This window comes from Polypterus senegalus, chromosome 6 (assembly GCF_016835505.1).
Source record: "Polypterus senegalus isolate Bchr_013 chromosome 6, ASM1683550v1, whole genome shotgun sequence".
NCBI lineage: Eukaryota > Metazoa > Chordata > Cladistia > Polypteriformes > Polypteridae > Polypterus > Polypterus senegalus.
This window is the reverse complement of record NC_053159.1, coordinates 13,657,783-13,681,168: the sequence shown is the minus strand read 5'-3', so window position 1 is coordinate 13,681,168 and position 23,386 is coordinate 13,657,783. Positions and strand designations below refer to the sequence as shown.

Sequence of the window (23,386 nt, the reverse complement as noted above, 5' to 3'; positions counted from 1 at the left end):
AGCTCCTATTGAAGTGATTTCTTGATTGAAACAGGTGTGGCAGTAATCAGGCCTGGGGTGGCTACGGAAATTGAACTCAGGTGTGATACACCACAGTTAGGTTCTTTTTAACAAGGGGCAATTACTTTTTCACACAGGGCCATGTGGGTTTGGATTTTTTCTCCCTAAATAATAAAACCATCATTTAAAAACTGCATTTTGTGTTTACTTTTGTTATATTTGACTAATGGTTAAATGTGTTTGATGATCAGAAACGTTTTGTGTGACAAACATGCAAAAGAATAAGAAATCAGGAAGGGGGCAAATGGTTTTTCACACTACTGTATATAATAAATATATATATATATATATATATATATAAATATTTTCCCGAATTGGCCGGCCATTTCATAGTTTGGCCAAGAGGTGTGGCCAGAGTCCGAATTGCTAGAAGTGACCAACGTATATGCTACTTTGGCTGGCAATTTCGCGAAGTGGTGACAACTCTCTGGCCAAAATTCGATGTGCTGATGTAAGACTGTCTGCTCAAGATGCTTAAAAATTTCAGATACAGATTCAGAAGTCAGTTTTCCATTCTGCATGGGAAACTGCTCACACTGAAATCCGTAGGCACAGAAGAAAAATCACTACGAACCCGTCACATCTTCCCAATCACTGACCGGCAGCCAAGGCTACACTCGATGCATTTGCACTACTAAGTTCACAACAAATCACCCCATGCTAATTTACAAACTGGCTTGGCCAAATCCCGAAATCAAGTAAAAGATTGGACATTGGCTGATCAATTTACAGCAACATTGGCCATTTCCCAATTTGGCCAGACACTTCCCACTTTGGCTGATTTCAGGTTTTGGCCGCAACATATAGATATAGATAGATAGAGAGAGTGAGATGAATATAAATAATGTGTGTATTTATGTATATATGTAATTTTTATATATTTTTTAATAGGTGGTTGGTGGAATGACGTGGTGCATTACCACTTGCAATTTTGATATAGATGTTGATTTGCTTTTTCAAGAAAACTCAACAATTGGTCAAAAAATGTAAGTATAAAATGTGTAATATCATAAAGAAAAAGTATATATAGAAGATGGAAAGCACTTTTCTGAATTTTTTTATATTTTGTCTCTGAGTGACGGTGCCTTGGTGTTTTTTTTTAGAATGCATAATTTTTATTTGTCTTCCACCTCTAACTTGGTGCCTATAAATTACTACAGCTGTCTCATGATATTAGGTTATTTAAGAGAAAAATCGAGGGATTGCCTTTGTTTCCTTAAAGTGTTACAAATTGGGGACAGAATCTGTAGGTAATATGTATTGGCTTCTAGGCGCTTCTTGATGAATGTTACTTGGAGTTTACATCTTATATTTGTATAATGCAATATACATTTATAAAGGTATGAAAATATGCTTAGTTTGTATATTGATAACATGCTGGTTATACAAAATTCTTTGGAATTTAAATTGTTGATTTAATATGCTTTTGTGGGTTTTTCAAGCATCATTAGATTGGATCTAACATGTTTTTTTTTCTTTATATCAAAAGAGCCCTGACTGAAAAAATTGTGTCCGTGTTGCCAAAAATGAAATGCCCTCACCGCCTGGAGCCTCATCAGATACAGGGCCTAGACTTTATTCACATTTTTCCTGTTGTTCAAGTAAGTGACTTAAATATTGTACATTAGAACAAAGTGATTGATTTATGAAATCTTTGTAAATGCTTTAACAACATAGTTAACTCTGTATTATTTTTAGTGGCTAGTGAAACGTGCAATTGAAACAAGAGAAGAAATGGGAGATTACATCAGGGCGTACTCCATTTCTCAGTTCCAGAAAAGTCACAGTATACCGGAGGTATGACAGAAAGCAAAACAATAAATAAAAACAGTGAATTTTAAAAATGTTTAAGGACTGTTATAAATATCAGGGTTTTCAGTGATTGATCAGCTGTTCCTTTTTTACTTTTCTGTTCAAGGATGATGATTTCAAGTTGAGTAAAGAAAAGGCAATTAAAACCGTTCTAAATGTTTCTGTAAGTACAGTAATTATTACTTTAATATATTTGTTGTATTGTTTCATATTGCTGAGTGGATATGTCTGTGTTCACATTGTAGGAAAGTGTTTGGAGTGCACAGGACCTTAGGACATTTTTGTTTTTCTTTTAGAAGGCCTGTTTCTTACACAGTAATTTGGCGTACTGTACAAACGGAACCACCATAACAAACTGAAACCAGATATGTTTATTTTAAAAGCTGTAATCTTAAACAGATGTGCTCCGCACACCTGCTTTTTCTACTGTTCGATCTATAACCTCCTACTTCCATTTCAGGCTCAGAGTGGTGAAACAACGTGGGTGGCTGGCTGAATAATGCTCATTTCCACTTGGAAGGTGCAAACAATGTAAACTTAAAAGTTTGCAATGAAAAAGAACAAACATTGGCTAATTAAGGGGTTCATGTTGGAGCCCGTTTAGACTTCTTGGTTGCTACTGAGCAATTTCACACATATACCCTTGTGTAAAATATGCCGTCATTTTGCAAAAATCATAATAACAGTTTCCCTTGTGCATCAACCTTAACAGTCTCTTTTTCCTTTCTCATATGTGAAGTATAGGGAAAGTATTGTAATTGTCCAAAGATTTTGATGAATCTCGATGTTTTAGACCTCCCTGACTTTCTAATGTACAATGTTTAGTGAAGGTATTTGAATCTTCCAAAAATTCCATTTTGAGATTTTGATGAATCTCAACATTTTAGACCTCCCTGAATCCGAAAATACCATTTGTGGAATTGTTTTTGTGTGTGTGTGTGTGTGTGTATGTAAACACGATAACCTGAGTATGCTTTCACTTGGGTCAACCAAAATCTTGCATACAAGCATTCGGTACAAAACGTAGATTTCTATCAACTTTTGGGCTATTTCCGTAAACCGGAAGTGGTACTTTAGCTTTTATTCATGCAGCTGCAGAGTCTGATTTATTCAACCTTTACTTGTATAATACTTTTTCAGTATATTATTCAAATTATTTGATTTGTTGTTGATGGTTCTTTTAATGTAATAAAAATACATGCGGTTTACTCCTCAAATATTCATCCCCATATCTGAATATACAAGAAAGGCTAGGAGAGACCAATCCCAATTTTTTTTGATTAGTAACTAATGGGAAAAGCTAGATATCGGCTACCTAGAAATGCTTACTGATTTGAATGGTCCCCTCTCTGTTGTAAAATAATGTATTAACTACAAACTGTCTTTGAATATCTATGTTGTAAACACAGTCATACCTTTTTCATATCTCCAAAATAAATATGTATAACTGAATATTAAATTATTCAGTTTTCTAGCATTTTATTGATTTCCTGTTTGTTTAGTGGTTAATATTTTGCATATTAGAGCATCACAATGAGATTTTTATTTTTTTGTAAACATTTGCACAGATATTTGAGAGTTATGTTTAATCCTACTTTCACACATTGTTCTTTCCAGGAGGTTTACAAACCTCAGAGAAAGTACAAAAGGCAGACCGGTTCTGAAGAGCTAACTGATGAGGAATCAAGAGTCCACTCAACATTACTGGAATATGGAAGGTGGGAACCTAACTTATCCTCTCTCAGTAGCAAACATAGTGAAAAATTCATCCATATTTTATTATAGAGTCATGGTATTTCTTAATGGCAGCAGTGATATTGCCTGTATGCTGTCTTTGTTTTGATATTTTAATGTGTTAGAGATATTCCCCACTGGTTTTCACAAGCTGAGTGTCAGAATTAAAGGTGAGTATTGTATACTTGTTTAATTGTGTGGTTTGTTAGTTGCCCTCATTCTGCTACAACAGCCACTTCCAGAAGTGATTTTCTTTTAGATTGCTATGTAGATATATCTCTCTCTATTATATAAAAAAAAAAAAAATCCTGGAGAGAAAAACTAGGGATTCGAGACGTGATCTTCACGTGAAGACCACGGAAGACACTTAAAAGACCCACGAGACGAAAGAGATTGGCCACGGAGCGTCTCGTGGGGACCTTAAACGTGAGACTTTGTGCCAAGAGATTGACCCAGGACCGTCTCGCAGGGAAGTAGAACACACCCTACTTACAACCAATATCAAATAAGACCACGGCAGCAAAACACTCAGTCGTGCAAAGGCTTTGAGCACACACAGATCCAGGGCTCTCCGCGCATATAAAGCGTACAAGAACAATACGTTATAAATGAAACGTAGACGACTAAGCGAAGAAGAAAGCAGCTCGGAAAAAAGAGACTCAAAAGCGTTGGAGAGAAGAAAAAAAGAATAATCTAGGTGCAAATTCAGAAAATAAGGAAAGTAATTATCAGCCTTTAACAAGTGGAATTGGGGAAAAAATGCAGGTCCAATCGGGCTCAGAAATAAAAGACAAAGAATTAAAGACATAGTAGAACTTCATGAAGACGTTCACAAATGTTGGTGCTGTACACATGCAGAGCAAGTTAGAGATTATGAAAGCAGTGGAAACAAAAAAAAAAACAAACGGAAATTATTACTCGAAAAAGGGAAAATAATCACCACAGACCAGGTGTCATTGAGAAAAAATTAGGACAAAGTGAGGTCAGAAATAAAAGACAGAGTAGAAAACAAAGTAAAACATAATAAAGAGGTTAAAAAACAAGGAGGGCAAACACATGCAGAGCAGGTTAGAGAAAATGAAATCTGGAATTCAAAATACTCAAAAAAAAACGTAGGCGCGATACACATGCAGAGAAAGTTACAAAATAATATGAAAGCAGAAAAAAACGACAGTGTCAAAACAAAGAAAGACATCGCATTAGCGCAAACAGGAATTATTACTCGGAGAAATAACGAAAAGGCGAATAGAGATTGAATATATGGACATAGGTGATATGTCAGAAGCATGGAAATATTGTAAGGCTTTGAAGTTTAAGTCAGAGAATTTCAAAAACGGGGTTTACCCTCACATGCATTTATTGGTTACTTTGCAAAAACAAATTATTAACTGCTGATGATGTAGATCGCTTTGTCTATGCTGAAATTTCAAACCGAGAAACCTATCCTGAATTATGGTACGAACTCATTAAACGCATGTCTCACAAACTTCATTAAAAGATTCAGCATATTGGGACTCGAAAGATTGTATTGTTTTTACAGAAGTTCTGAAATAAAAGTGAAACTAATGAAACAACAACAAAATTCAAAGAAAAAAAAAATCTTAAAAGTGTGTATCTGAGAAACGAAAAATGGGGGTTGGAGAGCGAAGCGAGCAGGGGGCAAAGCCCCCTAGTTGTATATATATGTGTGTGTGTGTGTGTGAAATCTATCTATCTATCTTTTGTGGACCAGCATTTTTTTAGTCATTCACTTTTTCCGTTTCAGATTTTTTTTTCTGAGACGAATTTGTTATTTGAAAAGACTTCGGTACAGATGGCATCTAAATTAGTATGGTCTTCTGTCAGTTTTTTTTTATTATTTTTATTCTTATTATTGCTTAGCTACATTTTAAAAAGAGATTATTTAAACAATTAAAATCCAGACAACAACATGTGTTCCAACTGCATGTTTATTTCCTTCCTTCTTTCTTAGTTTTTTTTTTTTTTTTTGTTTTTTTTAATTCTCATTCAATCTCTTTGCTTATATGTCTGTCTGTTCACTCTCTCCCAGGATGTTCCTGTCATTGTAGGTTCATTTCACTTATTTTGTTTTCCTGTTTTTCTTTTTGCAGTGAACATTTGTAAATGCATATGCTTGCGTTTTTAATATCCTGTATGCACCACTTGAACAAAATACTGCGAGTGCTTGCTTGCTACTAATTTCTCATTTGTGCCAAGACTACTGAGACTTTCAACTCTAAATAATTTACTGACTTAATGTACAGCAGACGCACCAGTAATACAAGTTTCCTCGTACATTACAATCTGAAAAGTTTTTTTTTTTGGTAACATGAGACCTGTTGTTAAAATATTTTTGTTTAGAATTGTACTGAACAAGTGTGAAATAAGTTTATAAAAATTTGGAATATGAGGAATTGGCTGTGAAGTTGTGTACCAACCTTAATGACTTTCTGTGCAAGACTTTACAACCCTTTCATCAAAGAAAGAACCTGGGAGTTCTGTCATTCTGTGAACAATAATGCAACCTGATAGAGTGATATAGGTATTCACAAAAATTCATTTAAAAATTATAATTGTAATTCAATGGAAATTACAATTTGCACAGATTCTTAAGCAAATGTATCCTTGTATTTCAAATTGTTGAAGAAGCAGCAGCATATGTGCTAGATCAGATGCAGAAAAGCACTTTACTAAGTGTAATATGAAAGAGCCAACATGGCCAAAGCAATTTTGGAAGGTGGTCTGCAGTGCTACATTTAGAATTGTGGGTTGAGTGTGGGCACTCCTAAACATCTGAATGAGCAGTCTCCATATTTCAGTAGGAAACTGCCATTGATGCAAGTTACAATGACTTTTCTCAAGTTGCACCGCCCTCATCTGTTTACATGGCCACAGAGGGACACGGGCATATTACTGCCAAGTTTTCTTTTTTCTGTTTTATGACTCAAGAATGTACTTCTTGCATATTTTCCCATATATTATTTATTATGAAGGGAATTAGTCCACTAAATTGAGTCTGTGACTTTAAAATGAGATAATCAAGAACACAGAGATACAGTCGGACACTTGGTGAGAGTAAATTTTGCACAAACATTTGGATGTTTTTCTTCGCACAGAGAACTATAGACATTTGGAATAAGTTACCAAGTAGTGTAGTAGATAGTAGGACTTTAAGGACTTTCAGAACTTGATGTTATTTTGGAAGAATTAAGTGGATGGCACTAGGGAATCCATTCCCGGACAGGTTTATCCATTCCCGGGAATCCTGCATGTCATTCCCAGGAGTCCTGGGCTCCTGGGGATGACACAGTGCACAGGCATCTCACATGTGAACAGTTTTAGAATGACCGACACTTATTTTTAATAAAACTACTGCAATATGTTGACACCAATAAAAGACTAACCTTATCTACAAGCAGTTCATGCTGTCGTATAAGTACATGTATCTAGTTCAGGGGTGCCCACACTTTTTCGGCTTGCGAGTTACTTTCAAAATGACCAGGTCGAAATGATCTACCTACATTAAATATGCTATATATACTGTATGTGTAATATACATGTGTGTGTGTGTATGTGTGTGTATATATATATATATATATATATATATATATATATATATATATATATATATATATATATATATATATATATATATATATATATATATATATATATATATATATATATATATATATATATATATAGCATAGTTTTACTGTCAAATAATGCAAAGAGGAGTATGCAACACATATTTCGCCCTGTACGTTGCGCCACGGTGTGTGGTTCGTTTATTTGACAGCATGTAGGTTGGGGTAATTACATTCATGGCATTCGTAGTCTGAATCTCAATCTGATTGCATGGGTGGTTACCTACCAGGTAATGCTTGTGTTGGCAAACATCCGCCATGGTGCCCTCTTCAGTTGTGAGAAGCAGATCATAGAATGTTGCAAAGTTTTACTGTCAAATAATGCAAAGAGTACGCGACACATGTTTCGCCCTAATTCTGGGCTCATCAGGCATACACACTCACTGCACCCCCTCTCGGGAATCGAACCTCGGACGTCAGTGTCAGAGGCGAAGCCACTGGTAGTTACAGGGTAATTACATTCATGGCATTCGTAGTCTGAATCACAATCTGATTGTATGGGTGCATGTGGGATAACCAGTGTGTTAGAAGAAAAGAGATCTCAGACTGGCCGCCCTGCATGTCAATCAAGTGGCAAATGCCATAGGAAGGATATATGATAGACTAATGTTTAAAAAAATTTTTTTTTTAATTCAACACGATCTACCTGATCAGATACTGAAACACTTGTTCTAAACAATGCCCGTGCTTTCTGTTGCTCTGAAACACCGCCATTTCAGCTTTTACTGATGCATCCAGTTTCTTGTCATCATTCTGTGATGGTAAGTTTCTTGGCACAGATAATGCGGATGCAACAGACTGACGCATTGCAATTTCAAGTTGCTGTTCAAAGCTGTTGTCTGACAGACGTCAATGAAATCTGCCCTGTCCTGGCATTCTTGAGCTGCAGAGTGCAGACTCCTCCTAGTCCACTGTACTCGGTCTTTGTTGGAGCCGGGAGACTGACGACTGCTGCTGGTTGACTGAATTAATCTGCAACACACTACACCGTGGGCCAAAAAAAAATTCCACTTAATTATTTTCAACTATAACTCCTGTTATTTCTTGATCGATTTTTTACACTTTAACACGCTATATATGCGAGCTTGGCCGTTCCTGGTTTCCCCGGAATTATAGCAGTTTCATTCCCAGGAATGCGGGAATGAAAAATGTCCGGGAATCTCGGGCTCCAAATTACCGGATTCCCTAGATGGCACTTAAGAGCATCGTTGGGCTAAATGGCTTGTTCTCGTCTAGATTGTTCTAATGTATTTAGACAGAGAGTAGTCACTACTGCAGACACAACAGGTTGTTTTGAAGAGTCTGCTTTAAGCCGTAGAGTGAATCCTGTAGAAGATCCGTCTATACCTGAACCACTTTGTCAAAATGTATTGCATTTGATGCTCCAAAAATGTTTGTTTGTTTAAAGCACTAGCTGACAGTGTTACTTGGTGACTTTTCATTATGCCAAATGGGAGTATAATGATCTGAAAGTGTATGCCACAAACTTTGAAAAGATGTTTAAGAAGTCACTATTTTTCAGTTTATTATTTTGATATCCAAGTAAATGAACTCCATGTGTCTGCCAACAAGTAAAGGATTTAAAAAATTATATGCATTTATGTATTTTACTCTTTATCAACAAAAGATCCCTTTAAAGATGTGTGGCATTATTGCAACATGTCCTGACAGTTGCAATTTTTAGAAGTGAAGTTGCATTCACTAAAACAATTGTCAGAAAATTTGTAAAATTAATTTCAAAAATGCATAGTTCAATAATTCATAGAAACAATGGGTTTTTGTTATCTTCTTTTAATTGGGTGCTGTTGGGTATTTTTGATATCTGCTCCTGCAACTAAAATGAGTGAATTTTCCATGGTCTTTAACTTTTAATTCATGAAATGCCAAGCGACATGCATGTTACACAAATTTTGTTGCTGCATGCTGCAAACCTCAGACACCAAAAATTTTAGTATGTAGCCAAATTATTTTACGCTATTTGACTACAAACATAACATTATATTTTGTATTTGTCTCTTGTAGACGGTATGGATTTAGCAAACAAGCAAAACAAGACAAGGTGAGAGCAAGTTCTTACTGTATATCAAAAGAAATGTCTTCCTTTAAGCTATCAAAAATTCCAACATACTATATTACTCTATACTCTCTCCGTACATCTGTAATACAGCACTTGATCTATTCACTTATCAAGCCATGCTTGGATTTTAAAACTAGCCAGACGTTATATGCTGTGTTTTAGACTGAAGAAAAAAAAGTATCTCTTACACCTGGGTTACCTTCTGGTATGTCGGAAGTGTCAGAAGAAGAGGATCTGCAAGCTGCTGAGGAGGTAATTATTATAACTTATTAATGCATGTGCTTATATGTGCAACACAAAAATGTTCGTTTTTATTTTTCAATGTCTTTTCAAATTCATTGATAATTGTATCATTTAAGTTGCTAATTAAAGCATTATAGCTACAGTCATATGAAAAACGTTTGGGGAACCCCCTCTCGGCCTGCATAATAATTGACTCTCCTTTCAACCAAAAAGATAACAGTGGTATGTCTTTCATTTCCTAGAAACATCAGAGTACTGGGTGTTTTCCGAACATTTTTAGTGAAGCAGTATTTATTTGTACGAAATTAAATCAAATGTGAAAAACTGGCTGTGCAAAAATGTGGGTCCCCTTGTCATTTTGCTGATTTGAATGCCTGTCACTGCTCAATGCTGATTACTTACAACACCAAATTGGTTGGATGAGCTCATTAAGCCTTGAACTTCATAGACAGGTGTGTCCAATCATGAGTGGTAAAAGGTATTTAAGGTGGTCAGTTGCAAGTTGTGCTTCCTTCCCTTTGACTCTCCTCTGAAGAGTGACAGACAGCATGGGATCCTCAACGCAACTCTCAAAAGATCTGAAAACAAAGATTGTCCAGTCTCCTGGTTTAGGGGAAGGCTACAAAAAACCATCTCAGAGGTTTAAACTGTCAGTTTCAACTGTAAGGAATGGAATCAGGAAATGGAAGGCCACAGGCACAGTTGCTGTTTAAACTCAGCAGGTCTGGCAGGCCAAGACAAATACAGGAGCGACATATGAGCAGGATTGTGAGAATGGTTACAGACATCCCACAGATCACCTCCAAAGACCTGCAAGAACATCTCACTGTAGATGGTGTATCTCTACATCGTTCTACAATTCAGCGCAATTTGCACAACACATCTGTATGGCAGGGTGATGAGAAAGAAGCCCTTTCTGCACTCACTCCACAAACAGAGTCGCTTGTTGAATGAAAATGCTCATTTAGACAAGCCAGATTCATTTTGGAACAAAGTGCTTTGGACTGATGAGACAAAAATGTACTTATTTGGTCAGAACAAAAAATGCTTTGCATGGCGGAAGAAGAACACCGCATTACAAAAAAAACACCTGCTACCTACTGTCAAATGTTGTGGAGGTTCCATCATGCTGTGGGGCTGTGTGGCCTGTTCAGGGACTGGGGCCCTTGTTGAATTCATCTGACCCTCAACTTTAAACCAATATCAATATATTCTGCAGGATAATGTTCAAGCATCAGTCACAAAGTTGAAGTTATGCAGGGGTTGGATATTCCAACAAGACAATGACCCAAAAAACAGTTTCAAATCTACAAAGGCATTCATGCAGAGGGAGAAGTACAATGTTCTAGAATGGCCATCACAGTCCTCTGACTTGAAGATCATCGAAAATCTATGGGATGATTTGAAGCAAGCTGTCCATGCTCGGCAGCCATCAAATTGAACTGAACTGGAGAGATTTTGTATGGAAGAATGGGGTCAAAAATACCTCCATCCAGAATCCAGACACTCATCAAAGGCTATAGGAGGCGTTTAGAGGCTTTTAGATTTGCAAAAGGAGGCTCAGCTAAGTATTGATGTCATATCTTTGTTGCGGTGCCCACATTTATACACCTGTCTAATTTTGTTATGATGCATATTGCATATTTTCTGTTAATCCAATAAACTTAATGTCACTGCTGAAATACTGTTTCCATAAGGCATGTCAGATATTAAAAGGAAGTTGCTACTTTGAAAGCTCAACCAATGGTAAACAAAAATCCAAAGAATTAAGAGGAGTCCCCAAACTTTTTCATATGACCGTACATATGCATCAATATGAAGAATGACAGAAGTACATAATGTAGTAGCTCTCCACACTCCAAATGATACCAAAATTGGTCTCCTTTTTAAATTCCACGCCCTGCACCCCCTATTAAAAAAACATATATGGGAAGGTGTAAATACAAAAGTTATGAAAAGCTTCCTTTGCCTGCAAGGTTAGGTGCTCTTTAACTGCTTTTTTTTTCATCTCCCATGAATATTTTAACCTCTTAAGTTCCTGCGAATTGTGCGTGTGTAATTAAGAAGGTGATCTGTGAAATTATGTGACTTCCATGGTAATGGGTGCCCGATGGACTCACATGAGTGTTAAAGGAATAGTAACAGCGCTAGATTTATAACATGCTGAAGTATCCCAGATTGCAGTGGGTCAACTAATAACCAAGAACAACAGTAGTGCTGAAAGAGACATACTGTACCAGACAGCATAACTCCTCATTCCTTGTCACTGAAACAGTATGTCAGCTGACAATTCATTTAGGATCCTTTATCAGCGGTTGTTTGGGGAAACAAAGTAAATTGTGCTTGTAAATGACAAAGAAACACAAGCAATTAGATGCTGGAATATTGAAACAAATATCATGTGATTTCATGCTGATGAGAGAATGAAGATACAGCAAAAACACCATTCATTCATTTTGTTGGTGTCAACCGTGGTGGCAGTGTAATGGTGCAGAGCATATTATGACCTTCCTCAGGTCCTTAGAACAACTTTTGAAACCAAAGGATATTTAAGTATCACTGCCGAATTAAGTGTAGCCATCGCCATCCACCTGATGATTGAAACAATAAGTCAGTCTTAATGCAGTGACTTTACCAGGCACTGCATCTTAATCTAGTTGTACATCAGTGGAAATTTGGAATGCAGTGTAACAAGTAATTCAAACAAAGATTTGCCACAATATATATTTTTAATAACTGTGAACATTTGTGCGCCAAACCTTCAACAGTTTGTGGAACTCATGTTGCTGTTTTCAGGGCAAAGGAGAAATTAGCTCATTATTAGGATAGATTCATCTAAAAGTATTCTGTTAATGCCTCTATGAAACCTTTTGATTGACAAGCTTATAAAATGACGTGCTCAGAAATAAAGTTATTATACATAGTTATTATAAATCTCAGGTCGTATTTAACCAAGAAAATGAAGGCATTTCTTCAGTCCACATATGCGTTAAATTCCTTCTCTCCATATCCCACTTACAGTAAAATTCCTACTCAACACCCCCACATCTTCCAGAATATAAAAGAAATACGTAATGAATCAAGTGCAGCTCTAGTCATGGGAAATGATAAAACACAGCAGGTGCTCTTGAAGTCCATAGTATTCTATTTTTCAGAATATGCAAAAGTATGCATATTGTATGAAATTTAAATACCCCCCCATCCTCAAAATAATTTTGTGCACTTACATTTCTTTATTTAACAATGCAGGAAAGTTTAACACCCTTTTTCTTTTCTAGCTCCGCATTAAAACATTGATGACTGGAATGGCTGTGATGGCAAACGAAGAGGTAAAACGATTATTTGCAAATGTTTGTTAAAGTTGGCTTGGCCAGTAGAAGTGCTTAAAGATAATCTGCATCTATCAATGTTTTTATTTTTGTTTTTTATAATGTTTATGGTTCGTTCTTTATACATAATTCTTTCATTTAACTTACTACTGAACTGACTTGAAGTTTCGTATTTTGATAAATGTGAGTACTGACTTGTTGTATGTTGCAAGTGAGTACTTCTCAGTATTCTATAAAACGTAACGATGCTTGTATGTGTGTGTGTGTGTATGTATAAAATATGTTGTCTGTTTATGGATTGATCTGAATGGGCCAAAAACAGAAATCATTTTCTCTGTTTGTAGTTAAATGACTGCCATTTTTATTCTGCAGGGAAGACTGACTGCCAGTACCGTTGGTCAAATTGTAGGTCTTCAGTCACATGAGATTAAACAGATTGTTTCTGAATATGCTGAAAAGGTGAGCATCATTTGCACAATAAGAATATATTTTTATATATGTAATGCATAATTTAAAATCTTGTAACCAATTCATTCAAACGGATTTGCTGTTAGTTATACCTTTTGTATCTGGTGCGGTATTAACCTTATTAAATGCAGTGTAGTTAAATTATAGTAAAATTCTGTACACTGAGGAAGCAAATTCTCTGCCCTTTTTTTTATTCTATTTATTTATTTTTCCTACAATTAAAAGTTTTATTCTGTTAGCCTAACTTTCCCAAGGGTGGCGATTGATTTGTTTCAAAACTAGTTTTGTGAAACTTGACTTGCTTATATGGAATGTTATTTGATTTTAATAAATTCAATAAAACAAAAAAAATGCTGTACATGGATTATTGGACGTAGTATTAAAGAAGCTATCTTTTCAGTTTTATTTCTTGCAGCCCAACCATGATGAAGATGACATAACGTAGGCCACTGATTCTCCACATCCTATTTCTAAAACATTATGGCAATCATCGTTGGTATCTTAGAAGTAGCTTAAACTCTGCCTTCCCTTTTGTAGAGTATGGTGGAGTGGCTTTCATCCATCTCTGTCCCTATGTGGCTTACTTACTAAATGATAGAAAATCATTTGCCTAATTACTGTGTTTGAAGAAACTCAGAAGTTCATGGTTGGATGCATTATTTAAAAAAACTTTGCATGTAATGATGCAGTATAGGAATAGCTTTGATGTCTCCAGATAGGCTGTCGACAAACACCAGTGTCATGATTGGCAACTGCCATCACGTGATTCACGTTGGTACCTTCCAGGGCTTACTTGAAGCCCTAATGCAATTAAATGGCTCGTGGAAAAGTTGTCGGGCAACATGGCTTGTTTTCACAACGTCCTCGAGTGACCACAAAGAGACTGACTTACATATCTTCAGTTTCGGCTATTGTGTATTTAATAATGATACATTTTATTTATTTGTAGGCACCTTTCCAAACACTCAAGGACACTGAACTATAGACAAAACACAGATTATAAACAAAAGTAAAATACAAAAGTGTAAATCAGACAGGGCAATTGTAATAAAAGAGAAAAAGCAGTCTTAAACAAATGAGTTTTAAGTTTAGATTTGAAAAGTGAAAATGATTCAGTATTTCTAAGCTCAGGTGGTAGTGAGTTCCAATGCTGGGGAGGAGAGCAACTGAATGCTCTGCTCCCCATAGTGGTAATACGGACAAAGGGGACAGTCAAGTGGATGGAAGAGGAGGATCTGAGGGTGTGGGAGGGAATGGCAACATGGAGGAGGTCAGACAGATATGGAGGGGCGAGGTTGTGGAGAGCCTTAAAAGTTAACAGAAGAATTTTGAATTGAATTCAGAACTTAACTGGAAGCCAAAGAAGCTGCTGCAAAACGGGAGTGACATGGTGAATTGAGGGAGTTCTAGTAGTGATGCAGGCAGCTGAATTCTTGACCAGTTGAAGCTTAAGAGATTTGCGAGAAAGACCAAAGTAAAGGGAATTACAATAATCCAGACGAGAAGTGACATAAGGCTATGAACAAGGATAGCAGTGGTGCGGGGAGTGAGGGAGGGGCGAATACGATTAATGTTACGCAAGTGGAAATATGAAGACCGGGAGATGATGTTGATGTGGGACTGAAAGGATAGAGTACTGTCACGGTTGACACCCAGACTCTTAACCTGTGGGGAACGGGAGACAGAGGAATTATCAATAACAAATGAAAAATGATCAGTTTTGGATAATGTTGATTTTGTACCAATGAGGAGAACCTCAGTTTTGTCACTATTTAATTTAAGAAAGTTTGAATATTTAAGTATGTCACTTTCAGTTTCTCGGTTCGATTTTTATAAACAAAGTATATTTATATTTCCATTTTTGTGTTCTCGTCTTCACAAATCTTTTACTAGAATGTGGTTTCTGTTAGCATTCCACTCTTGCTGCAAATTTATATGTTGTCCAATGGTACATCAGCTGTTGAACAAAATTGTGGTCACTGACACTGGCTGATAAAAATGCTTATTCTAGATAAATGTAATTTTTCTAATCTAGAAATGTTTTAGCTTTAATTAAAAGTAGGCTCCGTGATGCGTGAATTAAGAAAATAGATGATGGTTTTAATGAAGAGTGTAATTCTGTTGGAATGAGAATCGGTGTATGCTTCAGTACAGTACATTATATGATGTGCTAGGATCTCTGATCACAGCTTCCTGCAAAAACTACCTCACTTTTGTTGTAAACGTTTCAAATTTGTGGAGAAAGGCGGAAAAATGAGTGAGGGTTGATTTGTTCCAAACCTAGTTTCATTAAACTTTACTTGGTTTTATGGAATGTTACTTAATTTTAAGAAAATCAATAAAATGCTTAAAAAAAACCAAAAGGAAAAAAAAAATCTTTGTTTAAATTGCTATTAATAGACTTCATTTTTTTAATGCCTACACTAATGTTTGTGCGCATATACTAGTGTGTGTAAATTATTTTGTCCTTGCCATATTTTATTACTTTTAATCAGATCTTTACAATTTTTGTAAATCTGCTCTTTTCGCAGATGCATACCACATTTTTGCTTTTTGGTAGAGTGCTTTGCTTTATTGATCCTCATATCTAGCACGTATTTAGCCAGCCGTTCATGGTCTACAAGAAAACTACTATTTAAAGTACTTCTTCTATTGATTTTTTTTTTTCAGTTTAATAAACTGTCATGTATGCTGTTACATTTTTCGGACTGTTTATTTTAGGGGTTTGTTTAAAAGGTCAAATATAATGGTCTTTCCCCAAAACATGTATAGCATGGACACTGTGGTTCAATGTTTTTCTTTTTTTTCTTCTAATGATTTCATGGTTTCAGCACATGATGTTTGTGTTGCACTTTTTTTCTCTCTTTATTCAAGGTATGGTAACACAAATAATGCTAATAATTTGCATTATTTTTTAAAAGTTGCATTTTCTGACAGTGTAACATTGCTTAACTTTTTAATGACATAATTAATAGACATTTGTTTTTACAGTATTACACTGCCTGTAATTAAACCCAGATTATCTATTGTAGACTAATTCCATAATTGTCAACCTTGGAATATCTTTCAAGAGGGGTACATAAGAGAGTCATTTTTTATCACAAAAACGTTTAGCCAAACGGACACCACCACCGCACCGCAAACAACTAATAAATCATAATAGTAGTAATCAACAATTACAGAGGAGGATTGTAATGTAAGATAAAAGAAATCCTCAGTTGGCATCTCTACCCGTCTCCCATTCCCTCCCACATCCCACGCAGCCCTGTAACTAAAAACATCAGATAATGATGCCAGAGAAGGCCAACATGCGAAGCCCAATTCACACAACACTCCCTGAGGAACAGAAATTATGGGGTAAGTGAGTGGTGATGATTACAAATCATCAAGCACTGGAGCAACCGCACCACAGAATGCCATTTAGCAATGTTGGGATCAGAAAACCCATTAATCCTGGCGGCCGAGAGCTCAAGAAGGGCAAGATTTGAAAAAAAAAAAAGAGTGTAGTATGAGAGAGTTATGTGATTTCTAGTGAGAAGCAAAAATAAAAAAAACTACATTTATTTTAAATGTGTGTTTTTAGGATTTATTTTTAATTCAGACATTTTAGTAGTTGGTATAGTGCAAGGGTGGCAAACTCCAGGCCTGGAGGGCCGCAGAGGTTGCAGGTTTTCATTCTAACCCTTTTCCTAATCAGTGACCAGTTTTCACTGCTAATTAACTTTTTCCCCATCACTTTAATATCCCTGTCAGAAGAGTTCAGCCCTCTGAATTGATTCCTTTCTTCATTAAATGACAGCCAAGCAGAAATGAGATGTGAACCGAGCTAACAGATGACCAGCTAAACTGGGGCTTCAAACTCCAATCACTTTCTTAATGAGAAGCCGATTCTTGCTGTTAATTAAACCCGTTATTTAATTCCATGGCTTGTTGCTGCTCTCATTCTGCCACAGCACACATTTAGAAAACTGTTGTTTTTCTGTTCTTTCTAAGAGCACCAATGTCAAAATGTTTAGGTGACCTGAGAGATCAACCTCACCAAGACCATCACCTCACTTTAATTTCAAATACTGTGTAATGGGCACCGGGGAGTTGGTCATGTGGTGGCTTGTTTTGTGTCTCATTATCGTTTGGCTGCTAATTAAAGAAAAAGAAACCACTATGGGTTTCTTTTCTATGGGGCCTGAGTCGAGTTAGTTAAAAGAAGTAATCCGCAGCAAAAAGTGGTCACTACTTAAGAAGATGGTAAGAATGAAAACCTGCAGCCACTGCGGCACTCGAGGCATGGAGTTCACCACCCCTGGTATAGTGTATATTCAATGTTAATTTAGTGTATATTTCATATACAGCAAGTCCTATTTTGGAATTGGTGGTTCATTGGTATTAAATATATTGTAGCAAACGGAACTTGCTGCCGAAGACAGACCCGAGTGGTTTGGATCTGCCCAACAGCATCGCAGACAAGTGGCGTCCCTGAACAAACAAATTCTGCAAAAAACCAAGCAGCTGGAGGAAGTAAGAATTCAAACTTTTCATTTTAATTATTTCAAAAATGACTGTAGGACAATTTTTGAAATAGTGGTGTGAAAATTGTCAAAACAGTAGGGGATTAAGAATAATTAAATGGTAGTGCATTTCATGTAAACACTTTCTTCAAAGAATATGCCCTTGAAAAGTGCTTCTTCTTTTTTCCATTGTTTTTAGTCTGTTGGGAAAAATGATGTAACTTCACAATGTTGCATCAAATTAAAAGGTATAAGCAATCAGTTTTTTAAAAAATGCATATGCAAATAGAAATGTTTTGCTTATGCATATCTTTTATAATGAGGATATCTTTGCCAGTATAGTTGTTTCAGAAGTGACGGGTTTGGCGCTCTCAAACATTACGCAATAAACCTTTTTTGCTTCCCTTTACTTGTTTTTCCTTTGAGCTGAATGAGTGTATGAGGTTTTCCTCCACTGATGCCTAATATTTCGACAGTGGCAGCACATTACCTGTACAGTACAGAGTACTGGCAGCGTCGTAACCAGAGCACAACTGCTAATTGTCAACACGCATGCATTTTGTGCTTGGGTTTTGCTGCTTAAAGGCAGACTTTTTGAGGTGCTAGTCTGCTTTCTTGATTAAGATTTAGACATGTTGACAGAGCAAAAAGATTAAAGTGTGCACACACAATATTTTTTGATAATATGGAAGAATTAACTGTTCTAATCTTCACTGCATTAAGGTCAGAATATGAAAAATGAGTAGTTGTAATCCAGTCTCGTTCATCTAGCAAATTTCCCAACGGATTTCTCCATGCAGTTATTGCTTGTGGGTGTTCCATTGTGAACAGAAATTGGATGGATAAGCAAGTGTGTTAATTATGTAACTAATTTGATAGTTAATAAAAATGTCCTTATTCGTAATCTTTTAACATCTACTTGTAATAAAGTAAGGGTTAAGATTTCCCAGGCTGCTTCTACACTAATAATGCTGTTAAAATTAAAAATCTTTCTCATTTGTTGTAATGTTGTAACAAAACGTGCAATATCCTGTTTTGAAGACCGGGACATGCTGTACGTGCAACTCTTTCTAATATTGCTTTATACTTGATTGCATAACAGCATCAAGGACCTCTTTGATTATCTGCAGATCATTTCACCTCATCCGTGTTTATTTTAGAATGTAGAATGTAGAAATACAGAATGTTCTCAGAGCTGATACATTTATACAGTTTATGTTTGTATCTCTGTTATCATGGCATGCATAATACTCAACATTAATTATACAAATTAAAAGGCTAACTTTTTAATTTTTTTTTTTTCTTTCTTTCCTGTTTTTACTTTTTCCCCGTATTTCCAGCTTCAAGCTAAAAAATTAGAGATTCAGACAGGGTATGGGGAGGCAAAGAGTAAACTCGCTGAGGTAAGAGTGTTTTTATTTATTATTATTTACAATACTGTCAATTAGATAAAGATAGTATAAATTTGCTTTCATCCATGTAGCCTGTGAAAAACATATTAAATGAAAGAGAAGAAAGTAGCGATGCATAAGATAATGGATTGGCATGTGCAACATGCAGTTCATAAATGCTTTACAATCAGTACTACATGGTTTTTAAGATTCATACTGTACATAACAGTATTTTTGTTGGGGTGTGCTAGAATGGTATCAAAACATTTTTCCAAATAAACCCATTAAAATGTCATAAGGAAAACATTTTCCAGATCATGTAAGTATATTATAAATCCATTAATTACACATTTCAGTCAAAATAATGAATGCATAATTATTCATATTCCTTTATTTTATGTCAGCAGCCATACCACCTGAGCTTCAGAACAGGTCATCTGCCTGAAGCTAAGCATGTGCGGGCCTGGCCAATACTTGGATGGGAGACCATCTAGGAAAAATCTTGGGTGACCGCCAGGAGGCACCTGAAACACAATCAGCACTTCTATTACAACACATTAATCTATTTGTATCATAAATTAGATTTTCAGGGTGTTTAATCTATTTGTATCATAAATTAGATTTTCAGGGTGTTTATAATAGTGTACAGTATATACACCCTGAAAATCTAATTTATGATACAAATAGATTAATGTGTTGTAATAGAAGTGCTGATTGTGTTTCAGGTGCCTCCTGGTGGCCATAAACAGCATGTACAGCCATTTCCAAATAAATGCCCCCAGAATAATCATAATAATAATACATTTTATTTATTTGTAGGCACCTTTCTAAACACCCAAGGGCACCGAACAATAGAAAAAACACAGATGATAAACAAAAGTAAAATACAGAAGTTAAAATCAGACAGAGCAATTGTAATCAAAGATAGAAAGCAGTCTTAAACAAATAAGTTTTAAGTATAGATTTGAAAAGTGAAAATGATTCAATATTTCTAAGCTCAGATGGTAGTGAGTTCCAGAGCTGGGGAGCACAGCAACTGAATGCTCTGCTCCCCATAGTGGTAAGACAGACGAAGGGGACAGTCAAGTGGATGGAGGAAGAGGATCTGAGGGTACAGGAGGGAATGGCAACATGGAGGAGGTCAGACAGATATGGAGGGGTGAGGTTGTGGAGAGCCTTAAAAGTTAACAGAAGAATTGAGAATTGAATGCAGAACTTAACTGGAAGCCAGTGAAGCTGCTGCAAAACGGGAGTGACATGGTGAATTGAGGGGGTTCTGGTAGTGATGCGGGCATCTGAATTCTGGACCGGTTTAAGAGATTTGTGAGAAAGACCAAAGAAAAGGGAATTGCAATAATCCAGACGAGAAGTGACATAAGGCTATGAACAAGGATAGCAGTGGTGCGGGGAGTAAGGGAAGGGCGAATACGATTAATGTTGCGCAAGTGGAAATATGAAGACCGGGAGTTGTTATTGATGTGGGACTGAAAGGATAAAGTACTGTCACGGTTGACACCCAGACTCTTAACCTGTGGGGAACGGGAGACAGAGGAATTATCAATAACAAATGAAAAATGATCAGTTTTGGATAATATTGATTTTTGTACCAATGAGGAGAACCTCAGATTTGTCACTGTTTAATTTAAGAAAATTTGAAGAAAACCAGGATTTGATTTCTTCTATGCAATCAATAAGCGAGGAGGGTGGAAAGGAAGCAGTAGGTTTGCTAGTGAAATAGAGCTGGGTGTCGTCAGCATAACAGTGGAAGCTAATGTTATATTTACGGAAGATGTTTCCAAGGGGAAGGAGGTAAATAATGAAAAGGAGGGGCGCCAGGACAGAGCCCAGCTGAAGTAACAGTGGTGGATTGGGATGTGAAAGTTTTAAGCTGAACAAACTGAATGTGCCCAGAGAGGTAGGATCTGAACCAGTCTAGTGGAGTGTGGGTAATGCCAATCGAAGATAATCTATTGCAAAGTGTTTTGTGACAAATAGTGTCAAAGGCAGCACTCGGATCAAGAAGGATGAGGATAGGAATTAAACTAGAATCGGCTGCCATAAAGGAGGTTGTTAGTAATTTTTATAAGTGCCGTTTCTGTACTGTGGAGGGGACGAAAACCAGACTGGAACTGTTCATAGAGATTATTTTGAGATAAATGAGAATGGGGGCGGCACAGTGGCGCAGTGGGTAGCACTGCTGCCTCGCAGTAAGGAGACCTGGGTTCACTTCCCGGGTCCTCCCTGCGTGGAGTTTGCATGTTCTCCCCGTGTCTGCGTGGGTTTCCTTCGGATGCTCCAGTTTCCTCCCACAGTCCAAAGACACGCAGGTTAGGTGAATTGGTGATCCTAAATTGTCCCTAGTGTGTGCTTGGTGTGTGTGTGTGCGTGCCCTGCGGTGGGCTGGCGCCCTGCCTGGGGTTTGTTTCCTGCCTTTCGCCCTGTGTTGGCAGGGATTGGCTCCAGCAGACCCCTGTGACCCTGTAGTTAGGATATAGCGGGTTGGATGATGGATAAATGAGAATGAAGTTGAGTAGCCACTATTTTTTCAAGAAGTTTGGAAATGAAGGGTAGATTAGAAATAGGACAGAAATTACTGAAATTAGTTGGATCAGCACCAAGTTTTTTCAGTATTGGGGTTATTGCAGCATTTTTAAAAGATGAAGGAACAATACCAGTAGTGAGAGAAGAGTGGATTATAGCAGAAATAAGGGGGACCAGAGAGGGGAGGCAGGCTTTGACCAGAACTGTAGGAAGGGGGTCCATTTGACAGGTGGATGGCTTAGACTTACAGACAAGATCTGAGATTTCTGAAGCTGAAAAGAGGAAAATGAGTGAGTTGGTGGGTGAAATTCAAATGAAGTACTGGAGGGATCCATACCGAGAGACTGATGAATCTTCTGGATGTTTTCATTATAAAAAGGACATAAGGGAATTTCAAAATTCAGTTGAGTAAAGGTGAGAAGGTAAAGAATCCGGGGATGGTGTGATATTGTTAAGTAGTGAAAACAATGACTTGGTGTTGCCTTCATTGGAAGAAATAACATGAGTATAATAGTTAGATTTAATCATGAAAACACATTAGAGAGCTGCCTTTGTAGGTTGTCATTAAATTGAGCATAACAGTCTTAGACTTCCTTAATCTATTTCAAGATTGTGGGCCATTGGACCCCATTCTGTCAGCACTGGGCACAAATCGGGAAATCCCTGTCAACAAGGTGCCAGCCCACTCGCACACACAAATTCAATATGGAATCGCCAAATTAAGCCTAATCGGCACGTCTTTGTGAATTTGGGAGGAAAATAGGAGTATTGAAGCAAATCTGTATAGTTAGGGGAGTCTGTGCAACCCCACACCCTCTCACCCTGTCCGTGTGAGGATTCAAACCAATGAAGATTTAGCGTTAACTGCCACACTATATTGTGCTTCCCTGTTACACAGAGAGACATAATTTTTGTTCACAAGAAGATATGCTCATGAAATAATTTTGGTTTGTAGCATTTAATATTTGGTATTTGTGAAAAGATAAAATCTCCATCAGATAGTTAAATACTTCTTTAGAAGAAGGTATATTTTCTTTTTTCTTTTTCTTTTTTTTTTTTATTTAATAAAAATCTTCCCTTTAAGCTGGTGTATAATGTTTACTTTTCAGCTTTTTGGTCACACAACAGAGGGCACTGCTCTGTCCGACCAGATCTTCAATGCCTCACCATTATGTGTTAGTCTTCAGCAAGCAGGCTCATCTTATTACAGGTTATTAGTCTGTCTAGATAATGGGAAGTATATCCAATTTGTATGTAAAACTGCTGTAAATAGGTATTTATTGTGAAAAGTATTAATGAAAGAAATATTCTGATTTGTTGTTAATATGAAGTCATTTTAGATCCATCCATCCATCTATTATCCAACCCGCTATATACTAATTACAGGGTCACGGGGGTCTGCTGCAGCCAATCCCAGCCAACACAGCGCAAGGCAGGAAACAAACCCCAGACTGGGCGCCAGCCCATCGCAGGTCATTTTAGATGTGCAGCATTAATCTGCCATTGCAGCATTGTGGTTCCTAATACTGTCTTACTTTACTGTGGTTGTCTTGCCTTTTCACTTTATCTTTCTGCTTCC

At 36.8% G+C, this 23,386-nt stretch overlaps 1 protein-coding gene across 2 annotated transcripts in view; it reads left to right on the top strand.

The window, feature by feature from the left end:
• Positions 1 to 23,386, top strand: part of ccdc93 (coiled-coil domain containing 93) — a 72,874-nt gene that overhangs the window by 13,747 nt on the left and 35,741 nt on the right. Inside the window, exons 3-14 of one of the 2 annotated variants that reach the window (XM_039755404.1) lie at positions 952 to 1,046; positions 1,550 to 1,661; positions 1,759 to 1,857; positions 1,979 to 2,035; positions 3,490 to 3,590; positions 5,657 to 5,671; positions 9,276 to 9,312; positions 9,493 to 9,582; positions 12,852 to 12,902; positions 13,275 to 13,361; positions 17,769 to 17,885; positions 19,216 to 19,278. In XM_039755404.1, coding sequence (XP_039611338.1) covers positions 952 to 1,046; positions 1,550 to 1,661; positions 1,759 to 1,857; positions 1,979 to 2,035; positions 3,490 to 3,590; positions 5,657 to 5,671; positions 9,276 to 9,312; positions 9,493 to 9,582; positions 12,852 to 12,902; positions 13,275 to 13,361; positions 17,769 to 17,885; positions 19,216 to 19,278 — 924 coding nt within the window. The remainder of the gene's footprint in view (positions 1 to 951; positions 1,047 to 1,549; positions 1,662 to 1,758; positions 1,858 to 1,978; positions 2,036 to 3,489; positions 3,591 to 5,656; positions 5,672 to 9,275; positions 9,313 to 9,492; positions 9,583 to 12,851; positions 12,903 to 13,274; positions 13,362 to 17,768; positions 17,886 to 19,215; positions 19,279 to 23,386) is intronic. The other variant, XM_039755405.1, reaches the window with a different exon arrangement.